This window comes from Desmodus rotundus, chromosome 1, assembly GCF_022682495.2.
Source record: "Desmodus rotundus isolate HL8 chromosome 1, HLdesRot8A.1, whole genome shotgun sequence".
Lineage (NCBI taxonomy): Eukaryota > Metazoa > Chordata > Mammalia > Chiroptera > Phyllostomidae > Desmodus > Desmodus rotundus.
Genome location: NC_071387.1, coordinates 188,903,795 through 188,918,959, shown reverse-complemented (window position 1 = coordinate 188,918,959; position 15,165 = coordinate 188,903,795). Strand labels below are relative to the sequence as shown.

Sequence of the window (15,165 nt, the reverse complement as noted above, 5' to 3'; positions counted from 1 at the left end):
GTATAGTGTTAATTAGTTAAATCATAAACATTTATTTTTGACATTTCTACCTTATCTATGCCCTTAAAATAGCATGCTTTGGGGTTTTTTGTTTGTTCATTTGTTTTGGAAAGCAAATCGTCTTCGGAGACAGATGGTCTGGGAAGTCCTTATCCCCAGTGACCTTTGTCTTCATCGTCTCTTTCTCTCTGCTGCTCTTGAATTCTGAGTAAGAATCAAATTGGCTTCTGCCTTCAGTAACAGCTTTAGAAGGTGAATAGAAAGTACTCAAATAGAATGCTGCCACCAGCATTAGGGTTTCGGTGAGACCACGGGTCCTTTGTTTGTGGCAGTCACCCTGCCCCTGCTTAGACCTAGGTCAGGGGCCTTGAACACATATGTGTGAGGTCAGTAATCAAGGCACAGATTCTTATTCTGATGGTCACGTTCCCACCTCATCCGGTGTCTTTCCTCCTGACCCCTTCACTCCATCAAGCTCGGTGTGTAATGAGCCAGGCTTAGAAATTTCCGTCTCTGCTCAGACTTTCTTTTCCTCAACTACCCACCTTTCTCCCATCCCAACTAGAGGAAAATCCTTATTTTTTTAGGAGCACCTGTCTTTTTATGTCTACTAACTACACTCTTGTCAGTCTTCCTTTTCCTTGAAGTTTTGCTGCACTTAACTAGAGTGAACTTAAAAGAGATTGTTCAGTCACTAGCTTAACCTGATAGATAGAGGAGTTAATATAAGCAAAGGCCTATGAGAGGCTCAGGACATTGAGGGAAAGAAAGTAAATTTCCATTATTATGTTACTCCTCGCTGGGAAATGAGCCCTTGTTAGCTTGCTTTGAAAACATGGGCCCAGCTGGCTTTCTGTACCAGGCATAATCAAGTGTGTAAGACATTCCATTTACACCTGTTTACTGATATTCTATTACTGGCATCTGACATTTCATTACTGACCCACGAAATATTAATCCAAGGCAGTACCCAGAGGCAAAAAGAAATTTACTTTGGAGAAGCATCAAAACAAAAAATTTTCCCCCACGGTCACCTTCTTTTGCCTACCTGGAACCGAGTTTCATCTGGAAAGTTTTGCATGAAAAAATGTTTTCCCTTCCAGGGCCTTCAGAATATGTCGCTCCAAGTTTAAAGGTTAATGATGCAAAAAATAAATCCTGCAGAAATGAGCAAGGTTTGCCGTCCTTACCGTAAAGTACAAATAAGTACAAATAGGCCTTTTTTTTATCCTTGTGGCCCATAAGCCCCAGAGCAAGGCACTGAGCCTTGGTTCAAACACAGGTGATGCTTACAGTTGGAACTAAGAGGCTCTGCTTGCTTCCCGCCCTGTCGCTCAGGCCCAATTCATTCGTGATCATCACAGCCAACCGGGTCCTCCACTGCAACGCGGACACGCCGGAGGAGATGCATCACTGGATCACGCTGCTGCAGAGGTCCAAGGGCGACACCAGGGTGGAGGGCCAGGAGTTCATCGTGAGAGGTGACTGCCATCGACGCTCTCCTTTTTCACAGAGTCCTGTTTTCATTCGCATGGGTGTCTGCAGGGTTGCCATTTTGAGCATCTTTTCCCGAGTCATTTTGACTCTTGAGGTTGCTAAAAATATAAAAATAAGAAATGAGTGTGGTCATTTCTAGCAAATCTGTAGGAATACGGCCCATGCAAATTGTTACTTGGGGTGTTTTGTGTTTCTCTTCATAGTTTTCAACTTACACTTTAATCTTCCTTCCAGGCTGGTTGCACAAAGAAGTCAAAAACAGCCCGAAGATGTCTTCACTGAAACTGAAAAAGCGGTGGTTTGTGCTCACCCACAATTCCTTGGATTATTACAAGAGCTCAGAGAAGAGTGCTCTGAAGTTGGGCACCCTGGTCCTCAATAGCCTCTGCTCGGTCGTCCCTCCCGATGAGAAGGTTTTCAAAGAGACAGGTAACCAGTGCGCATGGTGAGCTACGCCCGAACAGCGCGCATCAGATCATGAGTTCTGAGTCTGCACGAGCAAAGGGATGAGAGTCCTGCCAAGAGGGTGTGCTTTTTTCCTCAAAAAGAAGCTCCTTTCTGGCTGATTTAGCTTCTGAGGCTGTCTGTGGTTAGCTGTATGAACACTTGGTATTTAAACCATAGCAGGGATTTCAACCAGTGTGCTGCAGGAAATTTTAAAACATGAGATCCATGACTTGTCAGGGGCACTGAGCTCTTTTCCCGTAGACTGTCACATTAAAAAACGACAACAGCCCATACAACTAGTCATCCGATGTGAATGAATCAGAATCATACCCATTTTTTATTTTGTCAGATTGGCAAAAGCTACGTATTTTTTGGTGTGGTGCAGAGTTTTAGTAATTAGTTTACTAAAATTGAGGAAGAGAAAGCCATAAGATGAAAAAGGTTGGAAGTCACTGAACCATACTAGAGATCTGATTTGTTGAGTTGCAGAAAGAGTCTTCTAAGGCCAAAATCATGTAAACAGACGACGGTTGTCCTAAGGAAGCTTAATTTTTACATGCCTTTGTATCATCCTTTTTGTCATTGTGCCGGAAGTCATAATGCAGCCCCAAAGAGAGAAATCCTGTCAGTGAACGTAACTTAAATAAAATAGTGTGTAAGCTTAGTTTTTTTCTTTTTAGTATTATAAAAAATGTCTCTAGATTTATTTTGATTTTTGTTGCTAGTTGTGATTTTGTGCTTTTTAAAAATATAGCTATTCCATTCGGAAGTATTTGTATATTTTTAATACTCTGTTGCAAATTACAGCTCGTTTTGAACAGACTGCTTACTTAGCTTAAGTGTTTTCGAGGGAGAGTCTAAGGAGGGAGGGAGAGAAACAGGACGGAAGGAGGAGAGAGCTGTGGGCAGCCTTTTCACTCTTGTCCCCGCACCGTGAAAGGGACTTCAGTTTCCACCTGTTTTCCTTCAGGAGCCAATGTTAGAGTTTATACATTCAATTCTGGGCTTATTATTTTGTGTTTGTCATCCTCTCTAAACTGTCAACTCCTCATGTCTCTTGGACACCTGGACACCCAGTGCAGAGCAGGGCACATGTGTGAGTTCGGCAGGTATTTATTGAATTCAGTATCTAAAGGGACTCAGGTGGAGATGACACAGACTCCTAATGGTGCTGGAGTCCTGGAACTCTGGTACAAGAGGGGGCTCGCACTGGTCCCCGAGCTTAAGCTGACGCATGTGCCATGCATCTGTTGCAGGCTACTGGAACGTCACCGTGTATGGGCGCAAGCACTGCTATCGGCTCTACACCAAGCTGCTCAACGAGGCCACCAGGTGGTCCAGTGCCATTCAAAATGTGACCGACACCAAGGCCCCCATCGACACGCCCACCCAGCAGCTGATTCAAGACATCAAGGTAAGGGGGTTCCTAGTAGCTCGCAGATTCTCACCCTTGGAACATCGAGGCATCAGCATTAGTCAGGCTCCGTTGTTATTCTGTAATCAAAACTAACTCTTAGTAAATCTTTTGTTTGCATGTCCCTGCTTTTAGGAATCTAAGTGCGAGGCTTTGGGTGAAATTTTATGCTAAAATATTTTGTCTCTAGGGAGCTGTTTGATGCTGCTGCTGAGGCAGACCCGGTCACTGGGCTATGTAGGCAGAGGGATGATGGGCTGTGGTTTGGAGTGAGGTCCCGCATCACAGGGACGTGGCATGAATCGTGTTGGGGATGATGTGCTGTGCCAAAGATCAGCCTCCCCTCTGGGTCATCGAGACCTTCTGGGACTAACAGTAATTCTACTCTAAACTATATGCAGTTTCTAGACCACACAAGCGGCTTCACAGAGAGCCCAGATTGGTCTGGAAGACTTGGAATATATCTCGAGGCCTCCAAACTCACAAAAGCTCCTGTCTCTGGACCAACACTGACCGTGTTAAAATGTAATTTCCTGTTTATAAAGATGAGTTGCTCAATAGTGTGTGTGTTGAATGAACGAACGCACAAGTAAATGGTGGTTGTGCGCAAATTACACACTCATTTTCCAGAAAGGAAAACAGATGTGAGATGTTCGGGTTGCCTTGCTCACCTAGCTGGCCAGTCCCTGGTGCAGAGCCAGGTCAAAGGAGTTTTGTTTGCTGCTGTTCCTCCATGTTATCCACACAGACAGATTCCCAGTATGAAAGGAAGAGCCGGAGCTGATTCCAGAACAATAGAGAGGCAGGTGTTCACTGGTGGGCAGCAAAGGGACTCAGCTAATTGGATCCAGGGGGCGAATTCCGCCTTTGCAGAGGTGGGAAGGGGTCTAATATGTCAGTAGTGTGGCATTTCCCACCAAATCCGAGTCAAAACATGTAACTTTTGATGCCAAAGTTACATGTTTTCTGGGTGTTTGGAGCTAAATTTCACCTAGTGAGTTATTCTCCAAGACTTTGCAGAGTTTCCGTGGAACCCAGGATGCTGGATACTAAACATTTTATTTCTAGCCTTTCTTTCTTCTGAGCTAGGAGTAAAAAAATGCACATATCAGCTGAGCTTTGTTTTCAATGTTTTATCTATTCTTTCTTACATTCTGTAATTAACAGTTTTCTAAATACTAAAAAGTGCTTTTTAAGAAATTAGACATGTTACCCTAATTAGGTCCATACAATGTTTAAGTAATTAAAGTATTTTTCCTAGTTTTACTTTTATTGAAAATTTTTCATAGTGGAAATGAAATTACCAGGATAGTGATTCACTGCCTCTCCAATTCATCTGTTTATTTGAAGATACAAAAGTAACCGCCTGTTTCCCATCCCATATTAACATTTTAAGAATATAAGTACATAATGAACTTCTGTGAGAGGATCTCTTAGATTTTAGGAGTGAAAAAAGATACAGCCTCCCTATACCTGTAGCTTTCAGGTATAGAGAGAATACAAAAGACAGAACTAGCAAATGCATTTTAAATGATTATATAGATAAAGATACGTGACTTGGCTAAATGACTGATGGCTAAATAACTATCAAGAGAACTTTAAATATGTGCATGGGAAACAGAAAGAGCTATGTAAGAACTTGTCACTGTGATTGGCTTTCAGATCCAGGTTGTGGGTCTCTTTGTGCTTGAAATTATTAATGCTGGGTTTCCACCACCCTTCCTAAGTTTGTGGGATGGTTTAGACTTTTGAAAAATAGTCATGTGTAGGAGAAGACAGCTGCATGTATGTTCTTGCCATACGGTTGCTTGCTTTCTGTAATGGCTCCTTTATTTTCAAGGAGAACTGCCTGAACTCGGACGTGGTGGAGCAGATTTACAAGCGGAACCCCATCCTCCGCCACACCCACCACCCGCTGCACTCCCCACTCCTGCCCCTGCCCTACGGGGACATCAACCTGAACCGTGAGTCCCCAGTTCTGCCCAGCCTCGAGACACTGGTTTTGTTCTCCCTGTTAGCTCTTCCACTCTGGTGTGTTAGCGTTTGTTGGTTGTGGTGATGCAAGGGTTGCTGTCCTTAAAAAAAAAAAAAACTTTAAAGGGAGTCAGAACATGCCAGTATGCCTGTGGACTCAGAGTCGCCTTCACCTCCTGCAGAACGGATCCAGGACAGTCTTGGATTCTGATTATGGGACCAGTTGGCAATGGACCAATATTTAAGTAAGAATTTTGTACAGTAAAATAGTTGACTGCCATAACAAAACGGTGAATTACATAAAGTTATAAATCACATAACATAACTTGCCCCCCTGTGTTTTGACAGCTGTTTCCAGCTGATTCAAAAGCACAGGGACCATAGTGGGCACTGTGTCATGAGGTCCCTGTGTGTCCCCATTCCTTCCTCTCTTACCTGCTGTGCACAGTGGGCCTTCTTTGAGCCCCTGTGTGAGTTGTGTCGGTTCGCTTTTCCTAGTGCTCAAGGACAAAGGCTACACCACCCTCCAGGATGAAGCCATCAAGATCTTCAACTCCCTCCAGCAGCTGGAGTCCATGTCGGACCCCATCCCCATAATCCAGGGCATCCTGCAGACGGGGCACGACCTGCGCCCTCTGCGCGACGAGCTGTACTGCCAGCTCATCAAGCAGACCAACAAGGCGCCGCAGCCGGGCAGCGCGGGCAACCTGTGCAGCTGGCAGATCCTCACCTGCTTGAGCTGCACCTTCCTGCCCAGTCGGGGGATCCTCAAGTACCTCAAGTTCCACCTGAAGAGGTAGGAGCTGAAGACAAATGCCGAGTGCTTTCACTTACACGTGGAATCTGAAAAACGAAATAAACTACCAAACTGACACATGCTCACAGACACAGAGAGCACACTGACATTTGCCAGAGAGCAGGGGTGGGCATGCGCAGTGACGGAGGTGAAGGGATTGAGAGGTACAGATGGGTAGTTGCGGAGTAGCCCTGGGCTGGGGAGCACAGCACAGGGAGGGTAGTCAGGAATGCTGTAAGGACTGCGTGTGGGGCCAGGGGGGCGTTAGACTTACGGCGGGGGGGAGGTGGAGGAGATCACTATGCTGCACACCTGAAACTAATTCAATCTTGATGTGCACTGTAATTAAACATTTTTATATAAAATTTTTAAATAAAGAAAAGGCATGAGATGGCCCGGGCAGAGCTGTCCTGCAGGTGGTGTAGTGGACTGTAGTTCAGATAAGGAGACCCCAGCTACCAGGCACCCGCTGCGCGCCCGGGCTCCCTGGGTCACACGTCGTGGGTCCCTGAAGTGAGCTCGGGGGCAGACATCATTTTCCTCTCTAAGCCCTAAGGCTGCTCAGGGACAGGTCACTTTCAGTGTAGTGTTTTTAATGGCCACGGGATACACTTAATTACTACACCGTACATGCATAGCAACACCCCAAACTTATTATCCCAGATAAGACAGTAGTAGAAACAGCGATTCAGATTCTGATGAAGTATGGAAAAACCATTGTCATAAGCCAGTAGAGAGCAGGACTCTTTCAAGTGTAAGAGCCCCACACAGGGAAAAGTTGCTCCCAGGCAAGCATTGGCTTTTGGGGGTTTTGTTTGTTTGGTGGTGTCTGTGTGTGAACAGAACCTGCACAGGCTGAGCGGGGCCCCTGCTGGGAAGTGGCTGGTGTTTGCCCCATTCACCACCAGGTGCCTGCCCCCGACACAAAGCAGCCCATCTGAGCCAGCTGTCCTCGTTCTAGCAATTGACAGTTTGGTGTTTGTCTCCTAGGATACGAGAACAGTTTCCAGGAACCGAGATGGAAAAATACGCCCTCTTCATTTACGAATCTCTTAAGAAAACCAAATGCAGAGAGTTTGTGCCTTCCCGAGATGAAATAGAAGCTCTGATCCACAGACAGGAAATGACGTCCATGGTGTACTGCCATGGCGGAGGCTCCTGCAAGATCACCATTAACTCCCACACCACAGCCGGGGAGGTGAGGGAGCAGCGGGCGGCGCCTTCTGTCTGATGCCCCGGGCCTGTGTGCTCCAGTCAGTGCAGTCGTGTGCCATTAAGTCTGCTCTCACGCCCAGTTGTGATTTGCATAGTCCAGCTGCTCAGTAAACAGACACAAACATAGCCTGCATCCACCCATGTGTATAAAGAGATAAAAATATATATTAAAGATGAGTAGAGACACCCAGTCAAAGTTGTGCCAAAGCACCTGAGACAGTCCCAGTCCTGCTAATCTGAGAAGCAGCTGAGTCTCGTAGGGTTTGCAGCCCTGACTCAGGTTGCCCACCACGACCAGGCTGTCCCAATAAGGCGTTTGTATTTGCCACACGTTATCTGCAGTGTTGGGTCAGGTGAGTGCCTTTTTCAGAAGTTGAACTTAGTGTTTATAAAGCCCACAGGCAAAAAGGAATAGAGTGATAAAACCAAAAAAAGCTTCTCCTGTGGAAGAAACATTGGTAGAAGTCGGTGTTTCTTGGAGTTCATGAATTTTTTAGGTAAAACTCAGGGCTTCAGATTTCATGCACTTTTTCTCCTTATATGGGCTTGCAAGACACTGGCCCAACACCTGTCCCTACCTGTGATCTTTTTGGCAATAAAGAGATAAAACCGATTTTAAGAGAACAGAAGAAACAGCACCTCTGAAATTCTGGGCGACCACACACAATTTAGGAGGCTGTTTGGACCCTCACTTTTGCTGGCAGATAAGGCACGTTCTGGAACCATGTAACTGAACCACAGCTCTGGGAGCTGAAGACCTCGTGGTGTGTCTTGCAGGTGGTGGAGAAGCTGATCAGAGGGCTGGCCATGGAGGACAGCAGGAACATGTTTGCCTTGTTCGAGTCTAACGGACACGTGGACAAAGCCATCGAGAGCCGGACCATCGTAGCTGATGTGCTAGCCAAGTTTGAAAAGTAAGTTCCTTCGCCCTGAAGTGCCGGCCGACTCAGTGAAAGCAATTAAGAGCTAGAGTTGATTATTTGAACGTCAGTGTTCAGCTTCCGTGTGTGCATCGGACTTTCATTTTACCTGTGTTGAAGCTTGCTTAATGTTTTATCTCTGCTGGCTGACTTTGATTCCTAGGTAAAGCCACCGTCTCAGATATGCTTCAGTTTGTCATCGTCCCTTTACCCCATTCTTTCATTCCCCCGATGTCCTCGTTACCGAGGGATTTCCTGACGTGCACACACTCACGTGTCTGTTAGCTTTGAAACGGGGTTAGGATTTGCAGCCAACTCAGAAACTCCGTATCTCTGCTGGAACCCTAATTTGATTTGTGGCTCTCATATCACCTCAGTACCACAAAAGATATTCCTGCCCGAAATAAACCCAGCCTCCATAGTATTCATGTCCAATTTTTATAAATATTGTGGTTTATTTGAGGGTTTGGATTTGAAGAAATAGCCTTTGCTGCTTTTCTTTCTGTAGATTCAGTCAGGATAATGCTTAGCTCGTACTAATCAGGCTGGGGCACTGGGGAAATACTTGTTAGCACAGTTTAATTGGAGGCTGCCTGTTGGTTGTATTAAAGTGAGACCTGAGGAAAGCCTGGCTTCCACCTCTGGTTAAGTTACATTCCTGAGGGACTCTGATAAGCCTCATCCTTGCTCTGTCTTCTCGCTCCCTCTCTCCCCATCTCCACCCACTCAGTTATCTGAGCCGGGACAGAAAGTCATTGCAGAGAGAAAGCCACACAAAGTCGACTCCCTGTGGGGCACCAAAGCCCCAGCTCACTGTGCTTTCTGAGCATCTCTTGACTCCTCTCTGTAGGCTGGCTGCCACCTCAGAGGTGGGTGACCTGCCCTGGAAGTTCTACTTCAAGCTCTACTGCTTCCTGGACACAGACAATGTGCCAAAAGACAGCGTGGAATTTGCATTTATGTTTGAACAGGTAAAAGGAACTTTTAGAAACAGATTCCTTTCTCAGTGAGAGAAGGGAAAACCCGTTAGTCGCCCCTGTCAGCGAGCTGCTAGGTCCCAGAAAGTGTGCCCAGCAGTCAGTTTCCCAGCACAGACAGGGCGGCTGCTTGTATTCATTTATGGAATAAAATTCATGCACCTTTTACTGGAACCCCTGTGCCAGGAACTGTTCTAGTTGGGCAGAGACAGAAATAAAGAATAAAACATACACCTTAGATGGTATCCATGCTAGGGAGAAAAGTAGCGAAGCAGGGGTCAGAGTACCATTTTTAGGGAAGGGGACATTGGAGAGAATCCCTGATGAGGGAAGGGAGGGATCCAGGTGGGCATCCTGTGTCTTCCCCCAAAGCTGTTGACCGCCCTCTTTCAGGCCCATGAAGCTGTTATCCACGGCCACTACCCGGCCCCTGAAGAAAACCTCCAGGTTCTCGCGGCCCTGCGGCTGCAGTACCTACAGGGGGACTATTCCCTGCACACCGCCGTCCCGCCTCTCGAGGAGGTTTACTCCCTGCAGAGACTCAAGGCCCGCATCAGCCAGTCCACCAAAACCTTCACCCCGTGTGAGCGGCTGGAGAAGAGGCGGACCAGCTTCCTGGAGGGGACGCTGAGGCGGAGCTTACGGACGGGCTCCGTGGTGCGGCAAAAGGCCGAGGAAGAGCAGATGTTGGACATGTGGGTCAAGGAAGAAGTCTCCTCCGCTCGAGCCAGTATCATCGACAAGTGGAAGAAATTTCAGGGAATGAGCCAGGAACAGGCCATGGCCAAGTACATGGCCTTGATCAAAGAGTGGCCCGGTTATGGGTCAACGCTCTTTGACGTGGAGGTGAGAACCAGCTGCTGCATATCGTGGGCAGGCAGGCTGCTGCCTCAGGGGCCAGGTTGGTTCCAAGAACATAAGTCAGGGCCACCGTGGCCAGGCTCATAGGGAGGGAGGATGGGACCGAGCACTGCTGTTTTACCCTCATTTGTTAGCACCCTCCAGACTTAGCCCTTAACACACCCGCCCTGGGTGCTGTCCTTGGTTTGTTTAGTTGGTTGATTCAGTTGTGTTGGTTAAATGAGATAAATCAGATGCTTGGTCCAAGTGCCTCCTCTTGGCCTCACTAGTGTGTCCCCTCCTGTTTGTGCTGGTTCAGATCAGGCCTGTGTTACCCCTATGTCAGGGCCCTTCTTTTCCTCCAGGGATCTGGGCGAGAAAGTCTATCATTAAACCAGCGGTACCAGGTCACTGCTGCTCTCTGTCAAGAGACACGTTGTTCACGGGGAGCTAAACCTGCTCAGCACTGAGCAACCTAAAGACTTTGCCTCTGTGGTTCCAGATTTTGTATTTGAAGGATAATCATCAAAGGATCGGAGGCAAAGCTCACACTGGAAGAACAGACCTGGCTCAGGTGCTTGGTTTGCTGGGGGTCGTTGTTCACACCCCAGAGAGGTGATGTCCAGAGTCAGAGCAAGGTGTTGGGATTTACCCATTATAAGACAGCCAAAGAGATACCATGTCTCATATTTATTTCAGTTCCCTGGCGTAAATGTGTACTACATGTGTTCAGTGTCCCGTGCAGAGTGCTTGCCTGAAAGCCTGTGTGTTCTGGGTTCTGGGCTTCCAGTTGCTTCCTGATCTAACCCTCACACTGACTCTTGCCCACCAGTGCAAGGAAGGCGGCTTTCCCCAGGACCTCTGGTTGGGCGTCAGCGCAGACGCCGTCTCTGTCTACAAGCGTGGGGAGGGGAGACCGTTAGAAGTCTTCCAGTATGAACACATCCTCTCTTTTGGGGCCCCCATGGCAAACACGTACAAGATCGTGGTGGATGAGAGGGAGCTGCTCTTTGAAACCAGTGAGGTAAGAGGCAAACCGTGGCCTGAAGCAAACAAACAAACAAAAATAACATGCCATTTCCTGATGCCTTTGACCGAGTAATTTTATTTGAATGTTTTGCATGAAGTGTGAGACCATAACAGTATGCTGGTCCCTACCCAGCCTCAGGTTCCTCAGAGGCTGAAACCTGATCATCCCAAATTTCTTCTGTATATCTCTGCAACAGAAAAATGTGCTTTCCCTACCTTACATCAGGGCTTACCCATGGAGGAAAGGTGAAGAAAGGAACGATACACATAATCAAGGCAAAACACATGGTTTGGCTCTCCAGCCTTGTGGAAATTAGTAGATGGTTCTAGCAGTGAGTAGCCGCAGCGAGACTCAGATTTGCCGTGCCTGCAGAGTGAGCCAGGGATGCTGGGCAGAGCTGATTCTGGCTCACAAAAATCACCCCCAAAAAAGGGAAAAAGGCCTTAAGTATGTATGCTATCCACTGTAAAGCTTAAAGTGTAATAGTAATGGTGATAATACCAGAAGCCTATTGAGGGAGCTGCCTGCAAGCAGAGGTGGGAATGGAAATGAATCCCCACTGCCCACCTGGCTACAGGTACTGGAGAGGAGGGAGTGAGAGGCCGACTTGAGATGGGCAGAGGTGGGGGCCGTTGACTAGAGTATCTCAGGTGCTGAGTTTGATTAACACTAATAGACAGCCTGGGGCTGCTCTGGGATCTTTGTGCGTGATGTAAGGACGATGTGTTCACAAACAGTGATGTGGGGAGGGATTGGCAGGAAGCAGCACTGATAAATGGAAGCCAGTTGGGATGTCTTAGGGGTCCAGACCAGCCTTGGGAAGTGATGGACCAAAGGAGACACAGGAGCTAATTCAAGATTGGGGCTGGCACAGAGCAGAACGAGCCGTCTGCCATTCCGCCTGTCCCTTACAGTCTCAGTTCTGTTTTCTCAGTTGCATCGTGAGGAGTTGACTAGAACTATATGATCTAGTTTTTAACAGCTGTGATCGTGGGCTCTGTCATTTACCCTTATTTTAAGTGGGGGAAGAAATCCCAGTCCTAGTGACACCAAATGTTGTGTCTTTGGGTGTTTTGTTTAACATGCAGTCTTGACAATTTCACATTAAACATGAAAGAACCACCAGGGGGTGCACACTGTGTTTGGAAAAGCCACAATTCCCCCTGCTCTCTGACTCGGAATAAGTACAAAGCAGGTAGACTTTGGGCTTCATATAAAACGAGCTGTGGATTTGCATGGCAGGCTGGTGTCTTTTGCTGGGAGGACGTGTAGTCGCGAGGCTAAGCCCACTGCCCCAGCGGATACTGACCGTGTGCCGACTCTGCTTCCCTGGCAGGTGGTGGACGTGGCCAAGCTCATGAAAGCCTACATCAGCATGATTGTGAAGAAGCGCTACAGCACCTCACGCTCCATCAGCAGCCAGGGGAGCTCCAGGTGAACACAGGAGTGAGTCACGTGTCTTCAGTACCTGAATGCGCTCCCCTCCGGCCTCCACCAGCTCCTGCGTGCAGAGCCCAAAGCAGAGCTGCCCGGGCTCTCTGGAAGCCTCCCGAAGGGAGGTGTCTCCGAGGGACCTTTCGCCCTGTCCACTTCAGTGATCATGTATTAAGCTCTCAACCTTAACCCAATTTCAAAGCTTTACTACTCTTAGATGACACATGCCTTAAAGAGAGAGAGAAGAAAAAAACCCCACGCTGCCGCCAAAGCAGCCAGAAGTGCCTTAACTTGTGGAACCAACACTAGTGGACCTTACGTGTGCTACTGAAGGGAAATGCTCCCCCCGCCTTGTTGGGGAGACTGACAGAGCTTGGAAGGGGGGCGTTTGTCCGTCAATTATGCACTAACCTCCCAGCCTGATTTCCCGACTCTGCGGGAAGGTGAGGGAGTGGGGAGGGGACAGAGGGAGTGCAAGGGGACAGTGTATTTTAGTTGGAGTGCTGCTGGCAGCCTTCCTCACAGACATGTATTAACTTCTATTCTTGGTTTCATCTTTTCAGTATATGTGCTTGCCTGTGCATGCATGTGTTCGTAAACTCATCACTTTAATCATTGTTTCAAGAGTATTAAAAGCAAAGGGAAAAAGGAAGTGCAATGGTGTAAACAGTCTGTCTGTATATTTTAATAGTTCAGAGTTATAGTCTCCGGTTGTTTCTTTATAAGGTGGTGATATTAACAGACCAGAATCCTGGGTTTTCTTGTTGATGCTGTATTTCAAAAGCCACATTTGGACTCAGTTTTGTTTTCCATGTAGCAAAGTCTGCATTCTGTGTCTGCTGTATTATAAACAGATATGCAGCCTGCAAATAACTGTATTTATAAACCACTTTTAAACAGCTGGCTCCGGGGCTGTTTTTAGAACTATATGAAGACATTTTGGAGTCCTTAGTTTCTAAAAGATTTAAATTAAAAAATGTTTCTTTGAAGGTTAGCTTCTATCGCTCCCGGTAGATTACAACATAATCATGTTGGACATGGGGAGAAGTGCTATGCTCCCCAAAGGCGAAGCGTGTGCGAATCTTGGAAGGGCCCTGACGTTAAATGCTGAGGCTTTAATGAAGTACCCATACTTTATCCCAAGTTTATAATGGTGGTCTAGAAAAGGCACCTGTAAATAAGTCAGCATGTATGACCAGGAGAAACATAATCTGGTCTTGGACTTCTATTTTCATATGGAAAAGTTGTAAAGACTTAGGCCAACTAAGTCTGCCCACAAAGAAAAAATGCCTTATCCCTCATGGACAGCCATGTGAAGTCATTGTTTGTTGGTGCAAAGAAAGTCTGACAATAAAAAATATTAGCTAATATGCGGTGTGTTTTCTTTATCGGGGTTGCTCAGTCTATCTGGGATGTTGCTTTTGTTGGTTTGGGGCTCTCATGCTTTGGGCTTCAGGGTGTGCCCACAGTGCGTTTCATGTCCTCGATCGCTGGTCTAAAACAGAGGTGCAAACGCTTCGACTGCCCTCGGAGGCACAGAGCATGACACCAAGAAGGCCGAAAAGGTATAAGACTGGGTTCGATGAAATCACAGAAATCCGAAGACTTGAAATGTGTGTTCATGTCAAACCCGGCCCCAAAATGTGCCTGACACCCACATCACGATGCCACGACCTGCTTGCAGCTGTGAGCACTGTGGAGCAGAAGACACAGGCAGGCCATTTCGCCACTGATCTACCCAAAGTACTAGCTGGGTGGCAGTAGGGTCTTCCCTGCAGAGGCCCCTCAGCCAGACTTGGGATGTGAGCAGCATCAGTTCCCTGTATGTCCCTTTCTCTTACCACTGTCCCCACCTCTGCTGTGCCCAGGAATGGCCTTTTCCCCACCCCCAGGAACTGGAAAGTAACCTGAAGGCAGGTGCTGCTGAGCACCTGTGGCCTTGAGGGACCAGAAGGAAAGTGGGCTATGACTCGGATCTTTTGTTCCTGTCTTTGCTTTTATTTCAGGCCCCAAGAGAAATGAACAGGCATGCCTTTCCACCGCTCACCCTTCAGGGTTTCCTCTGACTTCTTGTACCCCAAAAGGCCACCCACACCCCCGATTATACATGAGAAAGTAGGCAAGAAAGACAACGTGACAACAAAGGCAGTGCAGCAGCACCAAAGCTAGAAGCTAGGTCTCTGCGCACAGGCCTTGACATGTCAAGAGCTTTGTTTTGTTTTAATCCTTAATTTGGAAATAATTGTAGATGCAGAGGGACTGCAATAGAATATTCAGGGAGGACTGTATCCCCTTCATGTGGTCTCCCTGATGGTAGCATCGTGGCACAACCTTGGAACAGCAAGTGGCACAACTACGAAACACATACTGAGCTTGCTCCATCCACGGAATGACCACAAGGTTTGCACACACTCATCTGTGACTTTAATAGGTTGGAACGTGATTGATGGGGTAATTTCAGTGTTTGCTTATTACAGAGAAAGGCGTCAGTGTGAAGCATGGCTTCCCTGCAGACACTTGGACAACCTAGTTGTGTCTTCATTTTTAATTCTTTCGGAGAATACATGTAAGTGGGTTTTTAAAACGTCAAATGGTTGAAGTTATTTTTCCTCCCAATCCTG

The 15,165-nt window shown here is 47.2% G+C and overlaps 1 protein-coding gene across 1 annotated transcript in view; it reads left to right on the top strand.

Annotated features, from left to right (window-relative positions):
• MYO10 (myosin X) overlaps positions 1-13,914 on the top strand; it is a 189,983-nt gene extending 176,069 nt beyond the window's left edge. Inside the window, exons 31-41 of the mRNA XM_024578421.4 lie at positions 1,339-1,481; positions 1,732-1,926; positions 3,201-3,358; positions 5,199-5,322; positions 5,831-6,128; positions 7,119-7,326; positions 8,121-8,257; positions 9,114-9,234; positions 9,634-10,086; positions 10,913-11,104; positions 12,447-13,914. Coding sequence (XP_024434189.2) covers positions 1,339-1,481; positions 1,732-1,926; positions 3,201-3,358; positions 5,199-5,322; positions 5,831-6,128; positions 7,119-7,326; positions 8,121-8,257; positions 9,114-9,234; positions 9,634-10,086; positions 10,913-11,104; positions 12,447-12,548 — 2,131 coding nt within the window. The 3' untranslated portion in view covers positions 12,549-13,914. The remainder of the gene's footprint in view (positions 1-1,338; positions 1,482-1,731; positions 1,927-3,200; positions 3,359-5,198; positions 5,323-5,830; positions 6,129-7,118; positions 7,327-8,120; positions 8,258-9,113; positions 9,235-9,633; positions 10,087-10,912; positions 11,105-12,446) is intronic.
• The last annotated feature ends 1,251 nt before the right edge of the window (positions 13,915-15,165 follow it).